This window comes from Phocoena phocoena, chromosome 2 (genome assembly GCF_963924675.1).
Source record: "Phocoena phocoena chromosome 2, mPhoPho1.1, whole genome shotgun sequence".
Classification (NCBI taxonomy): domain Eukaryota; kingdom Metazoa; phylum Chordata; class Mammalia; order Artiodactyla; family Phocoenidae; genus Phocoena; species Phocoena phocoena.
Genome location: NC_089220.1, coordinates 154212179 through 154231939, shown reverse-complemented (window position 1 = coordinate 154231939; position 19761 = coordinate 154212179). Strand labels below are relative to the sequence as shown.

Below are 19761 nucleotides of genomic sequence, written 5' to 3'. Positions count from 1 at the left end.
ATATTTCAAGCTCAAGAGTTAAATCATACCAGAACAGTGCAGTGGTTCTAAAGGGGAAGGAATTTATAACATAGTGCTCAGTATATCATATAATCAATATATTGTACATTGATCAAATCTATCATTTTTTTTCATATGTTTTTACCTGCCCCCTTCTTGAATTGTTTTTTTTTTTTAAATCCCACCGTTACATCAAGATCGATGACTCCTATCATTCTCTTGAACAGTGCATGGTACGCAGGAGGTACTCAACCAATGTCTGTTGAATGAACCACTTATCCTGCAAGCACCCTCAACTCCCTTGCCTCTCGGTCATTTCACCATTCATCCAGGACCAACCTAAAATCATTCTCTAGGGCACTGAGTAATTCCAAAGAAAATATTTAAAACTGTACAAACTTCTGCCATCAAAACTCCAATTTCATCTGTGCCTTTAATACTATCTGCTTATTTGGATTCCCAGCTAAACTAGTTAAGAGCAGAAACCATGCCTGTTCTGTTTGTTGCTATTTCCCAGTGCCTATCGTAGGGTCTGACACATAAGTGCTTAAGATATATTTAAAAAATTAATCGGAAGAGATTATTTACAGCTTTTAAGACCCATCCCGTGAGTTCCTTCCTCTTTTGCCCTTCAAACCCCACAGGACAAAATACTGAGGCCACTAAGCAGAATTCCTTCAATTCCCTACAAACTTCTCTGCATTCACAATTACACTAGAGTCCATCTCCTCCAGTCTTCGAAAGACTTCCTCATTTGTAGCATCTTCAACTTCTCAGTTCCACTCATTATTTTCATCTAGCTTTCAAATGCGCTCAACTCTATCCTTTAAAAAACTTACCTCCCCTTCAACCTCTCACTGACGACCTCTCACATTTTCTAGTCTTCACTTCATCGTCTGCATTTCTCCATTTCTCCTTCATCCCTCACCCAACTCCACTCTACTTTCTGGCCCAACCACGCCACTAAACTATTCCTTCTAGACACTCAATCTTTCCGAATGTCCTGTCTGTTTCTTCACTGAGGTCTTCATCACGCTCCTTCCCTGTCCCTAGCAAAGTCCTCTCCTCTCGTCCTCCCATGCTTTCTCCACTGACCTCGTCCATGTCCATGGTTTCAATCCTAAGTTGTTGTTTTTTTTTAACTTTTTTTTTTTTTGGCCGTGCCACGTGGCTTGCGGGATCTTAGTTCCCCCACCAGGGATCGAACCCGGGCCCCCTGCAGTGACAGCACCGAGTCCTAACCACTGAACCGCCAGGGAATTCCCTCAATCCTAAGTTTTCAATATGGCATGTCTTCAAAATCTCCCTCTCTAGACCAGCACTGACTGGAACTAAGACCAAAACATAATGCTGCCCACTGAACATTTTCAGCTAAATATCCTATAAGGATTTCATCTAATTACATCTAAATCTTAACTTATCAACTCCCCCACGAAAACCTGCTCCTCTAAATGGTCTCACTTTTGGCAGATGTCTCTTTTATTTGCCCAGTTCTTAGTCCAGTGGTTTTCCTCAAGGCCTCGGGGGTCAAGGGTCACTGGGGAGGGGGCAAAGCAAGACCCATGGGAAATTTTTGTGTTCACTTTCTCCTCTATCTTTTTTGAACACAGGGTTCCATATCTAAACAAATCTGAAAACCAGTATTTTGTAAACTACTAAAGCTTCTACATTTTTCTCACCATTCTGTGTTATCTGTGGGAAAATAAACAAATATATCCAAAACAAACATTTATAAAACACTTAATGTTTGCCAGGCATTGTGTGTGGTTATTTTCCAGATGTTCTCATTTAGGTTCTTTAACAAACAGGTTGGGGTATGGTTTCCATTTTACAGAGAAACTGATCATACATGAAGCAACCATTTTTCCTTTCTTTCCTGTTTCTTTTTCCTTTTCTGTTTTCAGGTCACAAAAATAGCAAAACTAGGACTGAATAAAATTTTTTTTTTATTCAGAGAATGAAAAATTATATAAAGTTCCTATATTTCTTCAATTCTAAAAAATTTTAGGGTCACACACTCCTAATTGACCTGAGTACTGGGAGTAATATTCCATGTTCCTTCAACCCACAATACTATTATTGAAGCACTTAAATAACACTTTCTTAAGCTTTATTAAAAAATAAAGCTGTTTGCCCTAACTTTCAAAAAATCTTCTTCACTATTATTATGCTTCACATTGTATTTTGGTCCACTGCTATTACCACACTACACAATAATTATAACTTACCGGTATAGCACTTCACAAAGTGTGTCCCATATATATAATCCAATCTGATCTTCACAACTCTATAAGGTAGGTGTGGAAGCTATTATTACTCACATGTACTAAGGGCTCAGAAAGATTAAGTGGTTTGGCCAGTTACAAAGTTAGTAAGTAAATGATTGAAATCCAGTTCTCCTGGCACCAAATTCATCCTCTGTTCTACCACACTACTCGTGACTCTCTGCCAAACATTTCTGAGTCCTTTTTTCTGGTAATGCTGATGTCTTGCATGGAGCTATTTAGTTTCTCTGTCAATGTCTTTTATGATGAATGACATATACTTGTGAGATGTCTAGGGTACACTGTAAAATATATTTTTTTCTCTATGTTATTTACACCATGTAACAGGTGTAAACTGGACTGTTCCAGGCAAACCAGGACATATTGCAACCCTACCTAAAAATAGTTAAATACTTTAATTTCATTCTTAAAGAAGTTAAAGCAGATTTAACTTAAAGATAAAATTCAAGCAAGCATAGAAAAAGGCCAATGAGAATGCTAACAATGTAGATATAGAAAGTACAGTTTCTAAATAAAAATTTCTCACCAGACTTTTGTTTATGTTAACTTTATCTGAATGCCCACCCAAATAAAAACACAGGGATGTTTCCTACAATCAGGAAATAATTTCTCCTGTGTCCGTTCCGGCAATCAAGACACTAGATGACAATGACTTCAATTATTTACCGCCATCTTTTAATGGCATGAAGCAAAAATCTGGGGGAAACAAGAGCTTGTAAGGGTTAAAATAAAAGAACAGTACTTTAGAGCGATGCTGAGAATTGGGGCACGCAGAAGAGCATTTACAGTGGATTACTAAGCTTCCCAATTCACCAAAGAGGCAAAGTCCAGTAATATAAGACTCCTTTGTAGCTAACTAAAAATACATTGTCAGTGGATTTGTCCAGTTTTATGTATAAGCAATACTTCTTTCACCTGAACTAATACTAGTAGTCATATAAGCCCCTTATTGCCATGTGCTGCATTTTTTTTGCTAATCTTCAAGGATTTAGCTTCTTTGCCACATACCTCAGGGCACCAACTGATAAAGCTCTAACTCTCCATTTTTCCAGGACACCAGCAGTGCGGCCTTGCAAAAAATGAAAATCGCTCAAGAGATTTAAAGGGGAAATTTATTTTTAAAATCCTGACTTGAAGCAAAGAGGTGGATTTTTAAAAAGCTTATCTATAAGAAATCAGTTTAAATTTAAATTCTATCTGGGAACTCTTTCATGCATTCCAGCTTTAAAGTTTATCTTCTGACAGGGACTTTCTGCAAAGGTAATGGGCAGCTTTGTCAATATAATCTGGCCAAGTTTTACTTCCTATTTTTTTAAATGTTAAACTTCTTTCATTAAAAAAAAAACAAACAAAAACCTATGTATGTGTGCTAGGTAGGGTGGCAGCAAGTTCAGCCAGCACTAGTTCAGATGTCTATCTATGCTAATACGTCAGAAAAACACCCAGAAATACTACTGGTGAAAAGCGGAATTTAAAAACCAAATATTTTAGATGCTGAACTATGACAAATGGTAACCATCCTGTTATCTTTCTTAACGATGAAGGTCTGTACATTATTTCCATTCAGAAACATAGTCTAACACTGACAGACTGTTTAAAATATTCAACAGACAGAAGACCTACGGTTGTGGTGAAGTATAACAAGAGGGATCCCGCGAGGACAATGAAACAGGACTCAGGCTTTCAGTAAGTGTTGAGTTCATTCCTCTGAAGCCTTGGGGATGGACTTCAGGAAACTTTGATAAATGCAAACATACTCACTTAAACATTAAGTTACTGGCTTCCCCTTGGAACAAATAGTTATAAGAAACAGCAGGGAATATTTCCCCCTTCTTACTGGGGTTATTTTATTTACTGAAAACCCTTCATTTCACTAGTTAATCATGAAAGCTGATGAGAAAAGGCTGGAAACGAGTCAACAGTACTTTACATAGAAAGGAAAGACGATGGAGACCTTCTGTCAAAGGCACAACCCGGGAAGACCGCTTCTCATTCTCTAAAAAACAAACTGTTTAAAGTTCAATAAAAGACTCTTTCGGGGCAGATGCTAAGGGATTTGGGGATAGACTGGAGAAACATGAGACATTTTAATTGTTCTGATGACTGAAATCATTCAAGCTTTGAGGACCGCCACTGCCTGTCCTTTAAAATATGGCAGCTGAACGGGAGCTCACTATGGGCTGATCAGGGACTGAAGTTTTCTAAAAATCACGATGGCCCTTTACTCTAGATTGTGAGCCATTCTCATCCCCTCACCAGCTTCCATCGTGGGCCCGAGAAGCCCACGGGCTTTAACCCGACAGGCCTGGGTCGTGTCGCAGCCTGTCCGCAAGTTACCCTCCCTCCCTGTACAGTTTTCTCAACTGAGGAACAGGAGCCATGGTCTCACCCTCAGAGCTGTCGGCCAGGCCTGACAAGGACCAAGCGGACTCACTCATTAAATACCAAGTGTGTGCTGGTGTCATTTACCACCAGGTTAGGTCACTCAATTGCCAATGTTAGCTCAAATAAAACAAGTGATCAGGCAACAGGAGAAAAACGGGGGGCGGGGGGGGGGGCGCGGGGAGCTCCATTATAGAAGTATGAGCTTTCCATTATAAACAGATCCCAATTATCTCTGGGTTGATTATCAGCATTATTGGTTACTGTAAAGAAACTGGATTGTCAGAGTCCATGTATCTTAAATGACACAAACTAGTCTTCACTCAGTGTTTCCTATGAGAAGGCAGAAGAGAAAGCCTTTTAAGCCAAAATATTCTTAGAGCACGTATAAAAACTATTGTTCTTAAACAGAGGGAAAGCATACTTTATAATGATGCGGTCTCTTCCCGGTGTCGAATGGGAGGAGGTAGAGAGTGAAGGAAGCAGAGGGTCAGAGGTTAGGAGAGGCTGGTGAGTAACTAAGAAGTGGCAGAGCTGAGACCAAAAACCAGGTCAGTCTGACTGCCAAAGCCCAGGCTCTTCAAGGCCCAGTACTGCGCCTTTTTATCTACAGTCTGTGACGTCATCATTTTGGGGTGAAACTCTACCAGGTCTTCTCAGATCATACCCCAATAAGAGCATAAAGACATATTTCCAAGTTCGACAGATGGATTTTGGCTTGTCTTCTATACAAGGTTATATGAACCTTCAATTCCACTAACATAAATGAGACATTTTCTTATTTATTTTTTTACTGAAAATGCCACATGTAAAAAGAGCCAGGGTTTGAAATAAAGTCATGTAATACATACACTGACAAACACAAACACAAAATTATAATAAAAATTTAAACTGCTCTGAAATTTTCTATTAGGTTTATCACAGCTAAAGCTATTATGGTCAAGTTTGTGACCGTTTAACACGTTGCTCTTAGTATGTTTTCCATAAAAAGTTACTTTGGTTCTACCTGAAACAGATGAAAGACCACACTCCTAACCCTGACTGATGCATATTAACTGCCCATAAGGGGAATTAGAAGACTGCATAAATTGCCATACTCTGGATTATTACCACTACTAGAAAAACGATTTTTCCTTCTGAGGGGGCATCACTGAACCAGGTGCCATAAATTATTTCACTTAATCCATTTTTAATTTAAATGTAGGAAAGGAGAGTGGTTAAGAACATTAGTTATAGTAGCTGATGATGGCCTGGGTTGAAACTGTGGTTCCCGTTCAACCACTTATTGGGTGTGTGATCCTGGGCAAGTTTATTCATCTCTCTAAGCCTCAGATTCTTATATTAAAGTGACAGTAATTACAGTATCTACCTGATAGAGTTGTGATAAGGAACTAAACTTATATATGGTGTTTAGCATACAGTAAATACTCAATAAATGTTAACTATTACTGTCTGCAGTTTTTTAAAAAGTGTTATTATCATATCCCACTTTAAAGATGAAATGCTGGGAAATTCCTTGGCGGTCCAGTGGTTAAGATTCCATGCTTCCTCTGCAGGGGGTGTGGGTTCGATCCCTGGTCGGGGCACATCCCGCATGCCGCATGGTGCGGCCAAAAAGATAAAATAAAATAAAATGAAAAATAAAGATGAAATGCCTATGGATTAAAGAACTAAAACACCTGCCTCAGATCGGCCTGATTCCAAAGCCCAAGGCTCTTTCTAACTACCATGCAGATTCCCGTTTAATTAATGGGATCTTTATTGGTTCTTGTATTGATAAAAGTGGGTATGACTGGTAAAAACTTTATAGGTAGGTAAAGTAAATATGGGGAGGTTTTTCTTTTAATTAAAAAAAAAATGCCCTTGCTTGCTGATCCAGGTCCGTGTCCAGGACAGTTGCTTCTGTGAGCTGCTGAGGAGCCGGAGGAAGGAAAACACGGCCCTCGGCCTTCTGACTGCAGACTTTTTCTTGGGGCAGCTTATATACGCCTTGTTTTGATTTACTCTTGTTGTCTTCTGTGCGTATGTAAGAAAATTCTTAGATCATATGCAACCCAATTTCACGTCTACTTTCATTTACTCATATGGCTTGATACTTGGGGGATTAAGTGGGGTTGAAAAAAGAGAAGTCCTAATGTTTAAGTTAATATCTCAATTTCTACTCCTTGTCAATGGCATCCCACAGGTTACAATAGATTTACCCTTTCCTAGCTGCGCAAAGGGCTAAAATTTAAAAGGATGCCCAGGAAGCAGACATAATTTTTCAACACCGGAACCACAGCTGACTCACCCTGTCACACACAGGTCAGTCACCAGGGTCCAATGAAGCAGCTGCCTCTATTCAGGTTTCTACGTTTTAGGGGTTGATTCAAAATGGAATAATAACACTCGCCATCCCCATCACCACCTTCTCCACTTATTCAGCATTTACTTATGTGCCAGAAATGGTACTAAGCAGGTCTCAGATGTTATCTCATTTAATCCTCACCTAAGCCACTTGCCCAAGTTCACAGGGCTGAAAAAGTCAGGATGGGAACTCCTAACTCCAGAGACAATAACGTTTATTATTTTTAAAGCCCTAATGGCTGATTTTTGTAAGTTTTTATCTTTAAAAACTGATCCATAACCATCAAAACTGATACAAGGACTTGTATTCCTCTGTTAGGTGAAATCTGTGTGACTCATAACTGACCCTTTGCCTCTAGCCAAGATGGTCTGAGAGACATGTCCTTGCCAAAGTCAGGTAGGTGCTGAGGAAAAGCATGGGCCGCTGTTACCAGCTAACCTGATAGGCTTTACTGAAGTTCACAGTGGCCTCTGAAACACCTCTACTGACTTTCCAGGGGTGAGATGGTGATGAAAGCAACAGTACTCTGATGTGCTGAGGGCTCACTTGCCAAGTTACTAGGTACCCGATGGGTAAGCGGCTAATCGCTGCCGGGCAGGATCACCAGCCGTAAACATTTCTAAACGGGAAGTAAGTCTGTGTGTAAATGACCCGGCTCCTGCTGGCTGTGTGACCATGATCCTGGACAAGTCACTCAGGCTGTTTCTCATCCATAAAGGTTGATAATAATATCTGCTGGACCTGTGTGACGGGTGTGTCGGGGGAGACACCAAGGTATGTGGAAGTGCTTTAAAATCTTCCGGGTACCATGGAAAAATAACACAATGATAAAGTGATTTCAAAAATGGAAAAAAGAGTTGGATTTCTGTGTTTTGCTAACTTGCTGATGTTCGGTTATTAATATCAGAAGTTCCATTCTACTGCCTTATATTTTAGAATAATAGCCAAGGGAGACAGAGAAAGAAAAAAGTTAGGCAGAAAAATGTGAGAGGTTACCTAGCTTGTCAGCTAAACTAATCTTCCCAGTTAAGTCTGAAATGGAAAACACTGCAAAAGTATGGATAATGGAGCTGCTGTAGGTCAAATACAGCATATTTTATCATGTGGAAAAAATTACTAGGTATGATTTTGTAGCCACCCTCAAAGAGCAATGCTCCCAGAGGGCAGGGAAAGGCTACCTGAGGATCTGTACGTATGGCACCACTTAGACACTTTTTAAGAAAGTTTAAAATAAATTTCTCCATCAACAAGTCAACCACTATAACCCAAAGAACTGTGGAGAGAGAGCAAAGCTATAAAAGCAGAGGTCGCATCTTGTGACCATAGGATCGAGGTCCTGGTTGCTACAAAGTGCACGATGAACATCAGTTTCTTTGGCTATATTCTACGGAAGCCTGATTTACTTACATGGGAAAATACTTAGAATTAGTTTCTACCCACCAACCAGGCTGCCAGATGAGCTAGATACTCAGAGACATGTCCTAATCTTATTAAAGCAGAAAAGAGGGACTTCCCTGGTGGTGCAGTGGTTAAGAATCCGCCTGCCAATGTAGGAGACACAGGTTCGATCCCTGGTCCGGGAAGATCCCACATGCCGTGGAGCAACTAAGCCTGTGCGCCACAACTACTAAGCCTGTGCTCTAGAGCCTGCGAGCCACAACTCCTGAACCCACGTGCCACAACTACTGAAGCCCGCACGCTTAGAGCCCCTGCTCTGTAACAAGAGAAACCACTGCAATGAGAAGCCCGCGCACCGCAACGAAGAGTAGCCCCCGCTCGCCGCCAACTAGAGAAAGCCCGCACGCAGCCACAAACAAAATAAATAAATAAAAATTTAAAAATATCCTGTTAAAAAAAAGAAAGCAGGGCTTCACTGGTGGCGCAGTGGTTGTGAGTCAGCCTGCTGATGCAGGGGACACGGGTTCGTGCCCCGGTCCGGGAAGATCCCACATGCTGCGGAGCGGGTGGGCCCGTGAGCCATGGCCGCTGAGCCTGCGCGTCCGGAGCCTGTGCTCCGCAGCGGGAGAGGCCACAAAAGTGAGAGGCCCGCGTATCGCAAAAGAGAAAAAAAAAAAGAAAGGCAGAAAATAGAAGGATAAGAGATGCTACAGGAAGTAGAAGACAGGCATAACCTTAAGTACTTGCAAAAATGGCTCACCAAACAAAACTGAGTCAGTGAGGAAGGACTCCATGGGCCTTGCTGTCCTCTTAGGACAGCGCCACGGTTTTACCTGCTCTTAGAAAACTGGGTGCTGCCTTTCCCGGGTATCTAATATTTGGGTACAAATTAGTATGCTGCAGACTTGATAATTACAAAAATATTATTCACTGTTGAAGATTACAGATCTTTTCAAACTGCCAGAGATTAGTGTGGTTAACACAGAGCTGATGGTCTGTGATTAGATTGCTCTTAGGCTATGAATTTTTAACATTTTCCAGTGTATGGGGAGGGGGGTTGATGACAAGTTTATGGGTTTGAGAATTAAAATTAAATTTTGTAAACGCATTACAGACGTGTTTCCAGTTAAGCTGTGGGCGATTTACATCCGAAAAAGACAATTGCTGGCTTTGTTTACCTGCGCTTTCAATAGAACTTGGATGAGACAGAGCCCCCAAGGATAAAGTGCTTACTTTTTCATGCTTGTGTCTCTCCTTCTCTTTCTCCCTCTTCTCTCTCTCTCGCTTCTCCTTCTCCCTCTCCTTCTCCTTCTTCTCCTTCTCCTTCTCTCTCTCTTTCTTTTTCTTCTTCTCCTTTTTGTCCTTTTTCCTTTCCTTCTCCTTGGGCTTCTCTTTCTCTTCGAACAGCTTCTCGGGAAGCATGGGTGTCAAGGAGGGCAGCATGGCCGGGATCCTCACGGCCGCCGCGGGGCTGAACAGGGGCAGCGCCATGTCCTTGGAGGGCAGGACCAGGGGGACTGGGGCAGCCTTCAGCTTCTCTTCTCGGCCTTTCTCTTTAGTTTTCTCTTTGTCCCGCTTCTCTTTATCCTTTTTGCCCTTTTCTCTATCTTTCTTCTTGTCTTTGTGCTTCTCCTTTTCCCTTCTCACCATTCCATCTTTCAGTCTTGCTTTTGGATCCACATCTTCAAACTCTTTTATCTTAAACTTGTAGGGATCTGCGTCTTCGTCTTTGAGAAAGTCCTTCCAGGGATACTTGGCTTCCTTGCTGGTCTCCTTCCCTTTCTCCTTCTCTTTGCTTCTCTCCTTGCTTTTGTCCCTGTCCCTCTCCTTATCTCTCTGCTTCTCTTTCTTTTTCATCTTCGTCTTCATTTCCTTTTTCAGCTTCTTTTTGACGTCCGTGGAGGCCGGCGCTTTGGGTTTCTCCTCGTATACCTTGTGCAGTGGCTCAGGGGTGGGAGGAGAGACTGAAGGGGAAGAGATGTAAGGGAAGCTGGGGGGCACGCTGGGAGGGGTCCCCATCTTGGCTTTCCGGACCACCTCGTCGATGGATGCGTCCATTGTCCAGGAATTGTCAGAACTTGAAGCTCCGCCTGAAAGAGGGAGAGGGGTGGACCCGGACTTGGGGAAGTTGCTGGAGGAAGTGGTAGCTTTTGGGGTAGCACATTCTGAACCTGAAATCCTCTTAGGGCTGGTAAAAATGTCTCCTTCTGACTCGGACCCAGAAGAAAACTCGAAAGGGTCTGGCTCCCGTTCGGCACAAGCCCGTGCAATCACAGCGTCAATAGAGTCGTCGATGGTCTTATCAGTCACGACGGCCTTTTTCGGCTGATTCTCATGGTTCAGTTTCCCAGCATCGGGGGCTGTTTGTATTTGTTTCACCTGAATGGTCTCTTTACTAATTTTTTCACTTATTGTAGCTGAAAGAGTCCTGTTAGGGGTGTCGGGTCTGATGGGTACTTGGGGAATGTGAGTGATGACCTTGGGACTCTTGGGGCTTTTGGGGCTCTTCGAACGTCCAGGAGACTTCTTTTCTTTGGATATGATTTTTGGAGACCGAATAGGACTTCCGACCATTGCTGGTGATGGAGTCATTTTGGGTGATTTAGTCTTCTGCCCTGGAGAACTGGTTTTAGTCTTTGTTTTAGGTGTAAATGACCTTGCTTCCAACGGTTTTGCAGTTGGCAGCTGTGATTTTGCCACTGGAGCTAACATTGGTGGCTCTGGTGACGGAGGAGCTAGGTCCGCACTGTCCTGGACATGGACGGGGGACAGCATCGGTGGGATCTTCTGGGGGTTTATTGAGCTGAGTGGCTCTCGAGCCTCCAGTAACACCACGTCCAGGGCGTCCCCTTTAGTGCTTAGCAGGCGTGGCCGCTTCATCGTGGGCATTTCTTCAGCTTCCGGACTGTCCAGCGGTCTCTTACCCAAGAAGTTCTCATCATTGATAATTTCCTCCTCTTCCAGTTCATCATCTTCTTCCAAGGGAACCTGCATGGCTTCTGCTGATGTGCCCCCATCGGTGGGCACCTGCTCTTCTTCTTCTTCTGGTGAAGGAAGAAAAATGAAGTATTAGAATATACATATATATAAAACCTAAGAAATGAAAACAATGCTTCAAACATGATTTCTAAGAAAGAAAGGAAATTATTGACAGCTGTTAGAGAGTAAAGTGGTAGTTTCTAGAACCTTCCAAACTTGCATGCTGTCGTGCTTTGAAGAGTGGCAACCAGTGACAGGAGATATACAAACCGCTTTCCTTTCTAGTGGTGTGGCTCTAAATGAAGGATCTGGAGTTTGCTAAGGATTTCCTGTTTGCCCTCTGCTTCCTTAATTAATTCTTTTCCTAACTTGACTAAATACTGCCTTTCTGTTTTCTGCCTCCTCTTACGTACACGTAGACACACACACACACACACACACACACACACACACACACACACACACACCCCTACCTCTAAAAACCAAGAGATGGGGGACTTCCCCAGTGGTCTAGTGGTATAGAATCCACCTTCCAATGCAGGGGATGCGGGTTCGATCCCTGGTCAGGGAACTAAGATCCCACACGCCGCACAGCAACTAAGCCCACGCGCCACTATTACTGAGCTCGCACGTCTCAATGAGAGAGCCTGCATGACGCAAACTACAGAGCCCATGCGCGCTGGAGCTCACACGTCTCAACTAGAGAGAGAAAACCCTCACGCCACAACCAGAGAGATGCCCGGGTGCTGCAACAAGAGACCACACACCGTAATGAAAGATCCTGCATGCCTCAACGAAGATCCCATGTGCCGCAAGACCTGATGACGCAGCCAAAATAAATAAGGAAAATAAATAAATAAAAAAATAAAATAAATATTAAAAAAATCAAGAGATGGGTTATTATATGACTACTTTCCTCAGAAATGACAGAAAAGAATACTTTTTAAAAGAACCTTCATAACATATTTTAATTCTTGGAGTTTGGAAAATGTAAATCTCCAACCTGGACACAATTCATACGCTATTTATGTCTTCTGTTCTGCTAGCTTGAGGACAGCCACTTTGAGAAGCAGTGTGGTGACATGAAGGAAACATTGGCTTGGTGTTTCAGCAGGCGTTCAGGCATCACAAAGCAACAGGCCTAAGGCAATCTCTTAACCTCCTTGAGGCTGTCTTCTGACCTCTCAAAAGGGGCTAACGTTACTTGTCCTACCCACTTGACTGAGTTGCTGTGGGGTCAGATTATTTCTCTCCACACATATTAACTAAGCATCTACCATACGTAATGCACAATGGTAAAGGCTGAAAGAGCTACAGAATAAGTCAGAAATAAACCGCGACCTGAAAGAGCTTACAGTTCAGCAGGAGTCGCCGTGTAAGTGTCTAGCACATAGAAAGTGATTAGTACCGTAAGAGAGATAAAGTGCCACAGCAGTTCAAAGGAGAAACAGAATACCTCAATGTCAAAGATCTGGGACACACTTGACTACTCAGGTAGCATTTTGGATACTTGGAGATTGATAATGGTGAAGTACAGGATGTAGGAACAGATGACACAGAGATGGAGGGGTGCACATAGGAAGTTGTATAAGAACCAGGGAATAATTTGTCTGGAAGGTAGGGTGCAAGATGGGAAATAGGAGAAAGTAAGTTTAGCAAGCTTACATCCAGATCCTAGAAGTTTTGAATTCCAGGAAAACAAACATGATCTTTATTCTAGTGGTAGTTTAGACCTTGTAAAGATTTTTAGACAAGGGAGAAAAATGACTGGAGTGTATGTTAGCAAAATTACTCTGGCAGGAACATATATGATGGATGGGAGGTAATGGATACTAATAGAGAGGTGACAGGTTAGGGGTTATGAAATGATGTAGGGAAGTGACAAGAAAGGTCTGAACTAGAAGAGCAGTGACGCGCAAGAGGTAGATGATATTCTGAAGAGAGAATGAACAGAATCTGATAAGTGATTAGGTATAAGAGTGGAGGAAGGATCCAAACAGGTTTAAGGCTTTCAGCCCTGGTGAGTGAGAAATGCAGTCATTCATACAAACAGGAAGTAAAGAAACAGAGAAGGAAGATGATTATGAATTAGCTCAATCCTTGAGATACACTATTCAGAAAACAGGACAGGGTGTTAGAGAAATCTTTGCTGTGCTCAATGAAATCACAATAATGGATAATGTCAGCAAGGGAGCAATCAGGGTAGTCAGGTTTAGATATTCTAAGGATAAAGAGAAAAGGAGGCACTAGAGAAATCAGGAGAGGTCAAAGAGATCAAGGGGGGTAACAGTTTTCAAGGGGAGGACTCAGGAACAAAGTCAAACGCTTACGAGGGCAGCGAGAACAAAGGCTCACAGCGGAAGTCCCTCCAAGGGCAACACTAAGGGGGGGAAGACGTAATGTTCGTGAAAGCGCTTTGTAAACTACAGAGAACAAGACAAACTGGAGACACAATTATTGCTACCATTACTCGAGAATAATACTGTCATCCACCCAGTCACCCAAGTGAGAAACATCACGCCATGCTGCTATTGCACTTTCCCCTCTTTCTCCAGATCAGAATTGTGAACTGTTTTCTATTCTGTTTCCTTTCATGCGTCTTCCCCATCACTACTGTTAGCTCAACTCAGCACTGGGTTTCTACACATCGTGTTTAAGACTGTACTACTTTGCCAGTGGGTAATTCTATCAAATTGGAACTGGCAAGATGACTACCACATAGGCATTTGAACTGCAGGATGTGTGTCACACCGGGCTATGGAAAACGGGACTGTTTTTCCAGCAAATACTTTAGAAAACAGACTGGTTCATTTAGAATTTGGAGCTCAAGTACCTCAGAAAAATATTTTAAAAGTTAATGGTTGTTGCTTACATTTAAGTGAGAAAAATTTAACATAAAACTTAATTCAAAGCGGTCTCCACAAGCTAGGATGGATTACTCCAATTCTGTTATTTTATTTTTATGGTTTCTTTTTTTTGTTTGTTTATTTCAAGTCCCTGCTGTGAACCTGTATGCCTCTAGAAGCTTTATGTGGTTTAGAGGAATATAAATGAATTATAAAAATAAACTATTACAAGAGCTGATTTTAGGAATACTTAAATATACAAATGTTTACTTTTAATTTACAATTTTTTTACGCTTAAAGATTTTATAAGAAAGCTTCAATTGCAGCATCAAAATTAATCAAAATGAAAAGGGAATTTTGCTGGAAGAGAAAGCCTTCAGCTTTAATAAGAACACGTGTGACATGTTTAAAGTGTGAAAATATTTACAACAATTTTCTGAATTAGAAATTATCTGGTACATTGCAGAGCGTATAAGTGATGTGCATGTAAGGCATAAAGCACAATAGTGAACGGATACCTGTAAGACAATGTCGACTTCCGGAAGACAGCATTAGCATCATCACCACAACTCCCCTTGGCTCCTTTCTAATTCCTCCTCTCCTCTCTCCACTCTCACCCCCATCCCCAGGTAACTACTGGTCTTTCTATATCTTTCCTTTCTTTGTTTCCTGTACAGTTTTACCACATTTGTATGTAGTGACTTGTTTTTGAACTTTATATACGTGGTATCATACTATAACGTTCTTCAGCTCTTTTGCCCCTAACATTATGTTTCTGGGCATCACCTATGTCCATTCAGGTAGCTGTAGTGCATTCATTTTCACTGTTGTAAAAATGTACCACACTTATTAATCCATTCTCCACAGTATTAAAGTTTTCCACTTGAGTGAATATATTTTATTTTTAAAATATTACAAAATGCAAACAAATGAATACAACTGATCTAGCTTATGCTTGCTCAAACACAGACTTAATTGGTGATTTTGCATAACGAGTGTCTGGCTTTCTATTACATGAGTTATTTTAATTCTGTGTTCTAAGAGTTTGGAGTAAGATAAATATGTGATGGCTACTGAATGGTTTATTCTTTACCGTCATCCAAACCCCCACCTGAAGGTTCATCTCAGTTTGATTACAGGTGAACAGCAATGAAGTATCCCTTGTGTGTATGTGTATAATGAGCATGATTCACCAAAAATCTGTAAAATATCCTAAAATGGTTTTTAGCATTTTCCTATACTTATCCATGAAAACAGTTTTACTATAAAATAGCATATAATTTGGTTAACAGAAGTTTAATATTACAAGATACTTGATCTTTTGACATGTTATTATATAAAGGTATAAAAAGCAGTATAAAAATTTTTTTGAGGGGCTTCCCTGGTGGCGCAGTGGTTGAGAGCCTGCCTGCCGATGCAGGGTACGCGGGTTCGTGCCCCAGTCCGGGAGGATCCCGCGTGCCGCAGAGCGGCTGGGCCCGTGGGCCGTGGCCACTGGGCCTGTGCGTCTGGAGCCTGTGCTCCGCGATGGCAGAGGCCACAACGGTGAGAGGCCCGCGTACCGCAAAAAAAAAACAAAAAAAATTTTTTGAGTCACAAGCTCTTTCTAATTTAACACAAATATAGACACAAGAATAAAAGCTGTGCTCGAAGGTCAAAAGAGTGATGTTACGATATGAGTATTTTAAAGATTTTTTTTTTTCCAGAAAACTAAGAACTTATTTTCTACTGTTTAAATGTTTATTTTTTTAAAAGATTTTCTTTTGATGTGTACCAATTTTAAAGTTTTTATTGAATTTGTTACAATATTGCTTCTGGTTTATGTTTTGGTTTTTTGGCCAGGAGGCATGTGGGATCCTTAGCTCCCCGACCAGGGACTGAACCCGCACCCCCTGCACTGGAAGGCGAAGTCTTAACCACTGGACCGCCAGGGAAGTCCCATGTCCATCTTTTTTTTAAAACTTCACAAATATTGAGAGGAGTGGGGGGAGACAATACAAACTCCATTCCAATTTTCCTTCATTAATGACACAAATAAGTAATCCACACTCCCTATATTTCCCGGAGGAGTAATGAGCAAAACGCACGTCTTTACCAAACTTATTGAACAAAACCGAAACAAGGCAATATGGTCTGAACACACCAAAAGGATTTTTTTTTTTTTTTTTTTTTTAACATCTTTATTGGGGTATAATTGCTTTACAATGGTGTGTTAGTTTCTGATTTATAACAAAGTGAATCAGCTATACATATACATGTGCTCCCATGTGTCTTCCCTCCTGCATCTCCCTCCCTCCCACTCTCCCCCTCCCACCCCTCCAGGCTGTCCCAAAGCCCCGAGCTAATATCCCTGTGCCTTGCGGCTGCTTCCCCCCCAGCTATCCACCCCACCACGTTTGTTAGTGTGTATATGTCCATGACTCTCTCTCGCCCTGTCAAAACTCACCCTTCCCCCTCCCCATATCCCCAAGTCCGCTCTCCAGTAGGTCTGCGCCTCCATTCCTGTCTTATCCCTAGGTTCTTCATGACATTTTTTCCCCTCAAATTCCATATATATGTGTTAGCATACGGTATCTGTCTTTGTCTTTCTGACTTACTTCACTCTGTATGACAGACTCTAGGTCTATCCATCTCATTACAAATATCTCAATTTCATTTCTTTTTAAGGCTGAGTAATATTCCATTGTGTATATGTGCCACATCTTCTTTATCCATTCGTCCGATGATGGGCGCTTAGGTTCTTTCCATCTCCGGGCTATTGTAAATAGAGCTGCAATGAACATTTTGGTACATGACTCCTTTTGAATTTTGGTTTTCTCAGGGTATATGCCCAGTAGTGGGATTGCTGGGTCATATGGTAATTCTATTTGTAGTTTTTTAAGGAACCTCCATACTGTTCTCCATAGTGGCTGAACCAATTCACATTCCCACCAGCAGTGCAAGAGTGTCCCCTTTTCTCCACACCCTCTCCAGCATTTATTGTTTCTAGATTTTTTGATGATGGCCATTCTGACTGGTGTGAGATGATATCTCATTGTAGTTTTGATTTGCATTTCTCTAATGATTAATGAGGTTGAGCATTCTTTCATGTGTTTGTTGGCATTCTGTATATCTTCTTTGGAGAAATGTCTGTTTAGGTCTTCTGCCCATTTTTGGATGGGGTTGTTTGTTTTTTTGTTATTGAGCTGCATGAGCTGCTTGTAAATTTTGGAGATTAATCCTTTGTCAGTTGCTTCATTTGCAAATGTTTTCTCCCATTCTGAGGGTTGTCTTTTGGTCTTGATTATGGTTTCCTTTGCTGTGCAAAAGCTTTGAAGTTTCATTAGGTCCCATTTGTTTATTTTTGTTTTTATTTCCATTACTCTAGGAGGTGGGTCAGAAAGGATCTTGCTGTGATTTATGTCATAGAGTGTTCTTCCTATGTTTTCCTCTAAGAGTTTGATAGTTTCTGGCCTTACATTTAGGTCTTTAATCCATTTTGAGCTTATTTTTGTGTATGGTGTTAGGGAGTGATCGAATCTCATACTTTTACATGTACCTGTCCAGTTTTCCCAGCACCATTTATTGAAGAGGCTGTCCTTTCTCCACTGTACATTCCTGCCTCCTTTATCAAAGATAAGGTGTCCATATGTGCATGGGTTTATCTCTGGGCTTTCTATCCTGTTCCACTGATCTATCTTTCTGTTTTTGTGCCAGTACCATACTGTCTTGATTACTGTTGCTTTGTAGTATAGTCTGAAGTCAGGGAGCCTGATTCCTCCAGCTCCTTTTTTCGTTCTCAAAATTGCTTTGGCTATTCGGGGTCTTTTGTGTTTCCATACAAATTGCGAAATTTTTTGTTCTAGTTCTGTGAAAAATGCCAGTGGTAGTTTAATAGGGATTGCATTGAATCTGTAGATTGCTTTGGGTAGTAGAGTCATTTTCACAATGTTGATTCTTCCCATCCAAGAACATGGTATATCTCTCCATCTATTTGTATCATCTTTAATTTCTTTCATCAGTGTCTTATAATTTTCTGCATACAGGTCTTTCGTATCCTTAGGTAGGTTTATTCCTAGATATTTTATTCGTTTTGTTGCAATGGTAAATGGGAGTGTTTTCTTGATTTCACTTTCAGATTTTTCATCATTAGTATATAGGAATGCCAGAGATTTCTGTGCATTAATTTTGTATCCTGCTACTTTACCAAATTCATTGATTAGCTCTAGTAGTTTTCTGGTAGCATCTTTAGGATTCTCTATGTATAGTATCATGTCATCTGCAAACAGTGACAGCTTTACTTCTTCTTTTCCGATGTGGATTCCTTTTATTTCCTTTTCTTCTCTGATTGCTGTGGCTAAAACTTCCAAAACTATGTTGAATAAGAGTGGTGAGAGTGGGCAACCTTGTCTTGTTCCTGATCTTAGTGGAAATGCTTTCAGTTTTTCACCATTGAGGATGATGTTTGCTGTGGGCTTGTCATATATGGCCTTTATTATGTTGAGGAAAGTTCCCTCTATGCCCACTTTCTGGAGGGTTTTTATCATAAATGGGTGTTGAATTTTGTCAAAAGCTTTCTCTGCATCTATTGAGATGATCATATGGTTTTTCTCCTTCAATTTGTTAATATGGTTTATCACATTGATAGATTTGCGTATATTGAAGAATCCTTGCATTCCTGGAATAAACCCCACTTGATCATGGTGTATGATCCTTTTAATGTGCTGTTGGATTCTGTTTGCTAGTATTTTGTTGAGGATTTTTGCATCTATGTTCATCAGTGATATTGGCCTGTAGTTTTCTTTCTTTGTGACATCCTTGTCTGGTTTTGGTATCAAGGTGATGGTGGCCTCGTAGAAGGAATTTGGGAGTGTTCCTCCCTCTGCTATATTTTGGAAGAGTTCGAGAAGGATAGGTGTTAGCTCTTCTCTAAACGTTTGATAGAATTCACCTGTGAAGCCATCTGGTCCTGGGCTTTTGTTTGTTGGAAGATTTTTAATCACACTTTCAATTTCAGTGCTTGTGATTGGTCTGTTCATATTTTCTATTTCTTCCTGATTCAGTCTTGGCAGGTTGTGCATTTCTAAGAATTTGTCCATTTCTTCCAGATTGTCCATTTTATTGGCATAGAGTTGCTTGTAGTAATCTCTCATGATTTTTTTTATTTCTGCAGTGTCAGTTGTTATTTCTCCTTTCTCATTTCTAATTCTATTGATTTGAGTCTTCTCCCTTTTTTTCTTGATGAGTCTAGCTAGTGGTTTATCTATTTTGTTTATCTTCTCAAAGAACCAGCTTTTAGTTTTATTGATCTTTGCTATCGTTTCCTTCATTTCTTTTTCATTTATTTCTGATCTGATTTTTATGATTTCTTTCCTTCTGCTAGCTTTGGGGCTTTTTTGTTCTTCTTTCTCTAATTGCTTGAGGTGCAAGGTTAGGTTGTTTATTCGAGATGTTTCCTGCTTCTTAAGGTGGGCTTGTATTGCTATAAACTTCCCCCTTAGAACTGCTTTTGCTGCATCCCATAGGTTTTGGGTCGTTGTGTCTC

General features: G+C 41.0%; 1 protein-coding gene across 1 annotated transcript in view; it reads right to left on the bottom strand.

Annotated features, from left to right (window-relative positions):
- TAF3 (TATA-box binding protein associated factor 3) overlaps nt 1-19761 on the bottom strand; it is a 158418-nt gene that overhangs the window by 25989 nt on the left and 112668 nt on the right. Inside the window, exon 3 of the mRNA XM_065872440.1 lies at nt 9646-11456. Within this exon, the coding sequence (XP_065728512.1) occupies nt 9646-11456 (1811 nt within the window). The remainder of the gene's footprint in view (nt 1-9645; nt 11457-19761) is intronic.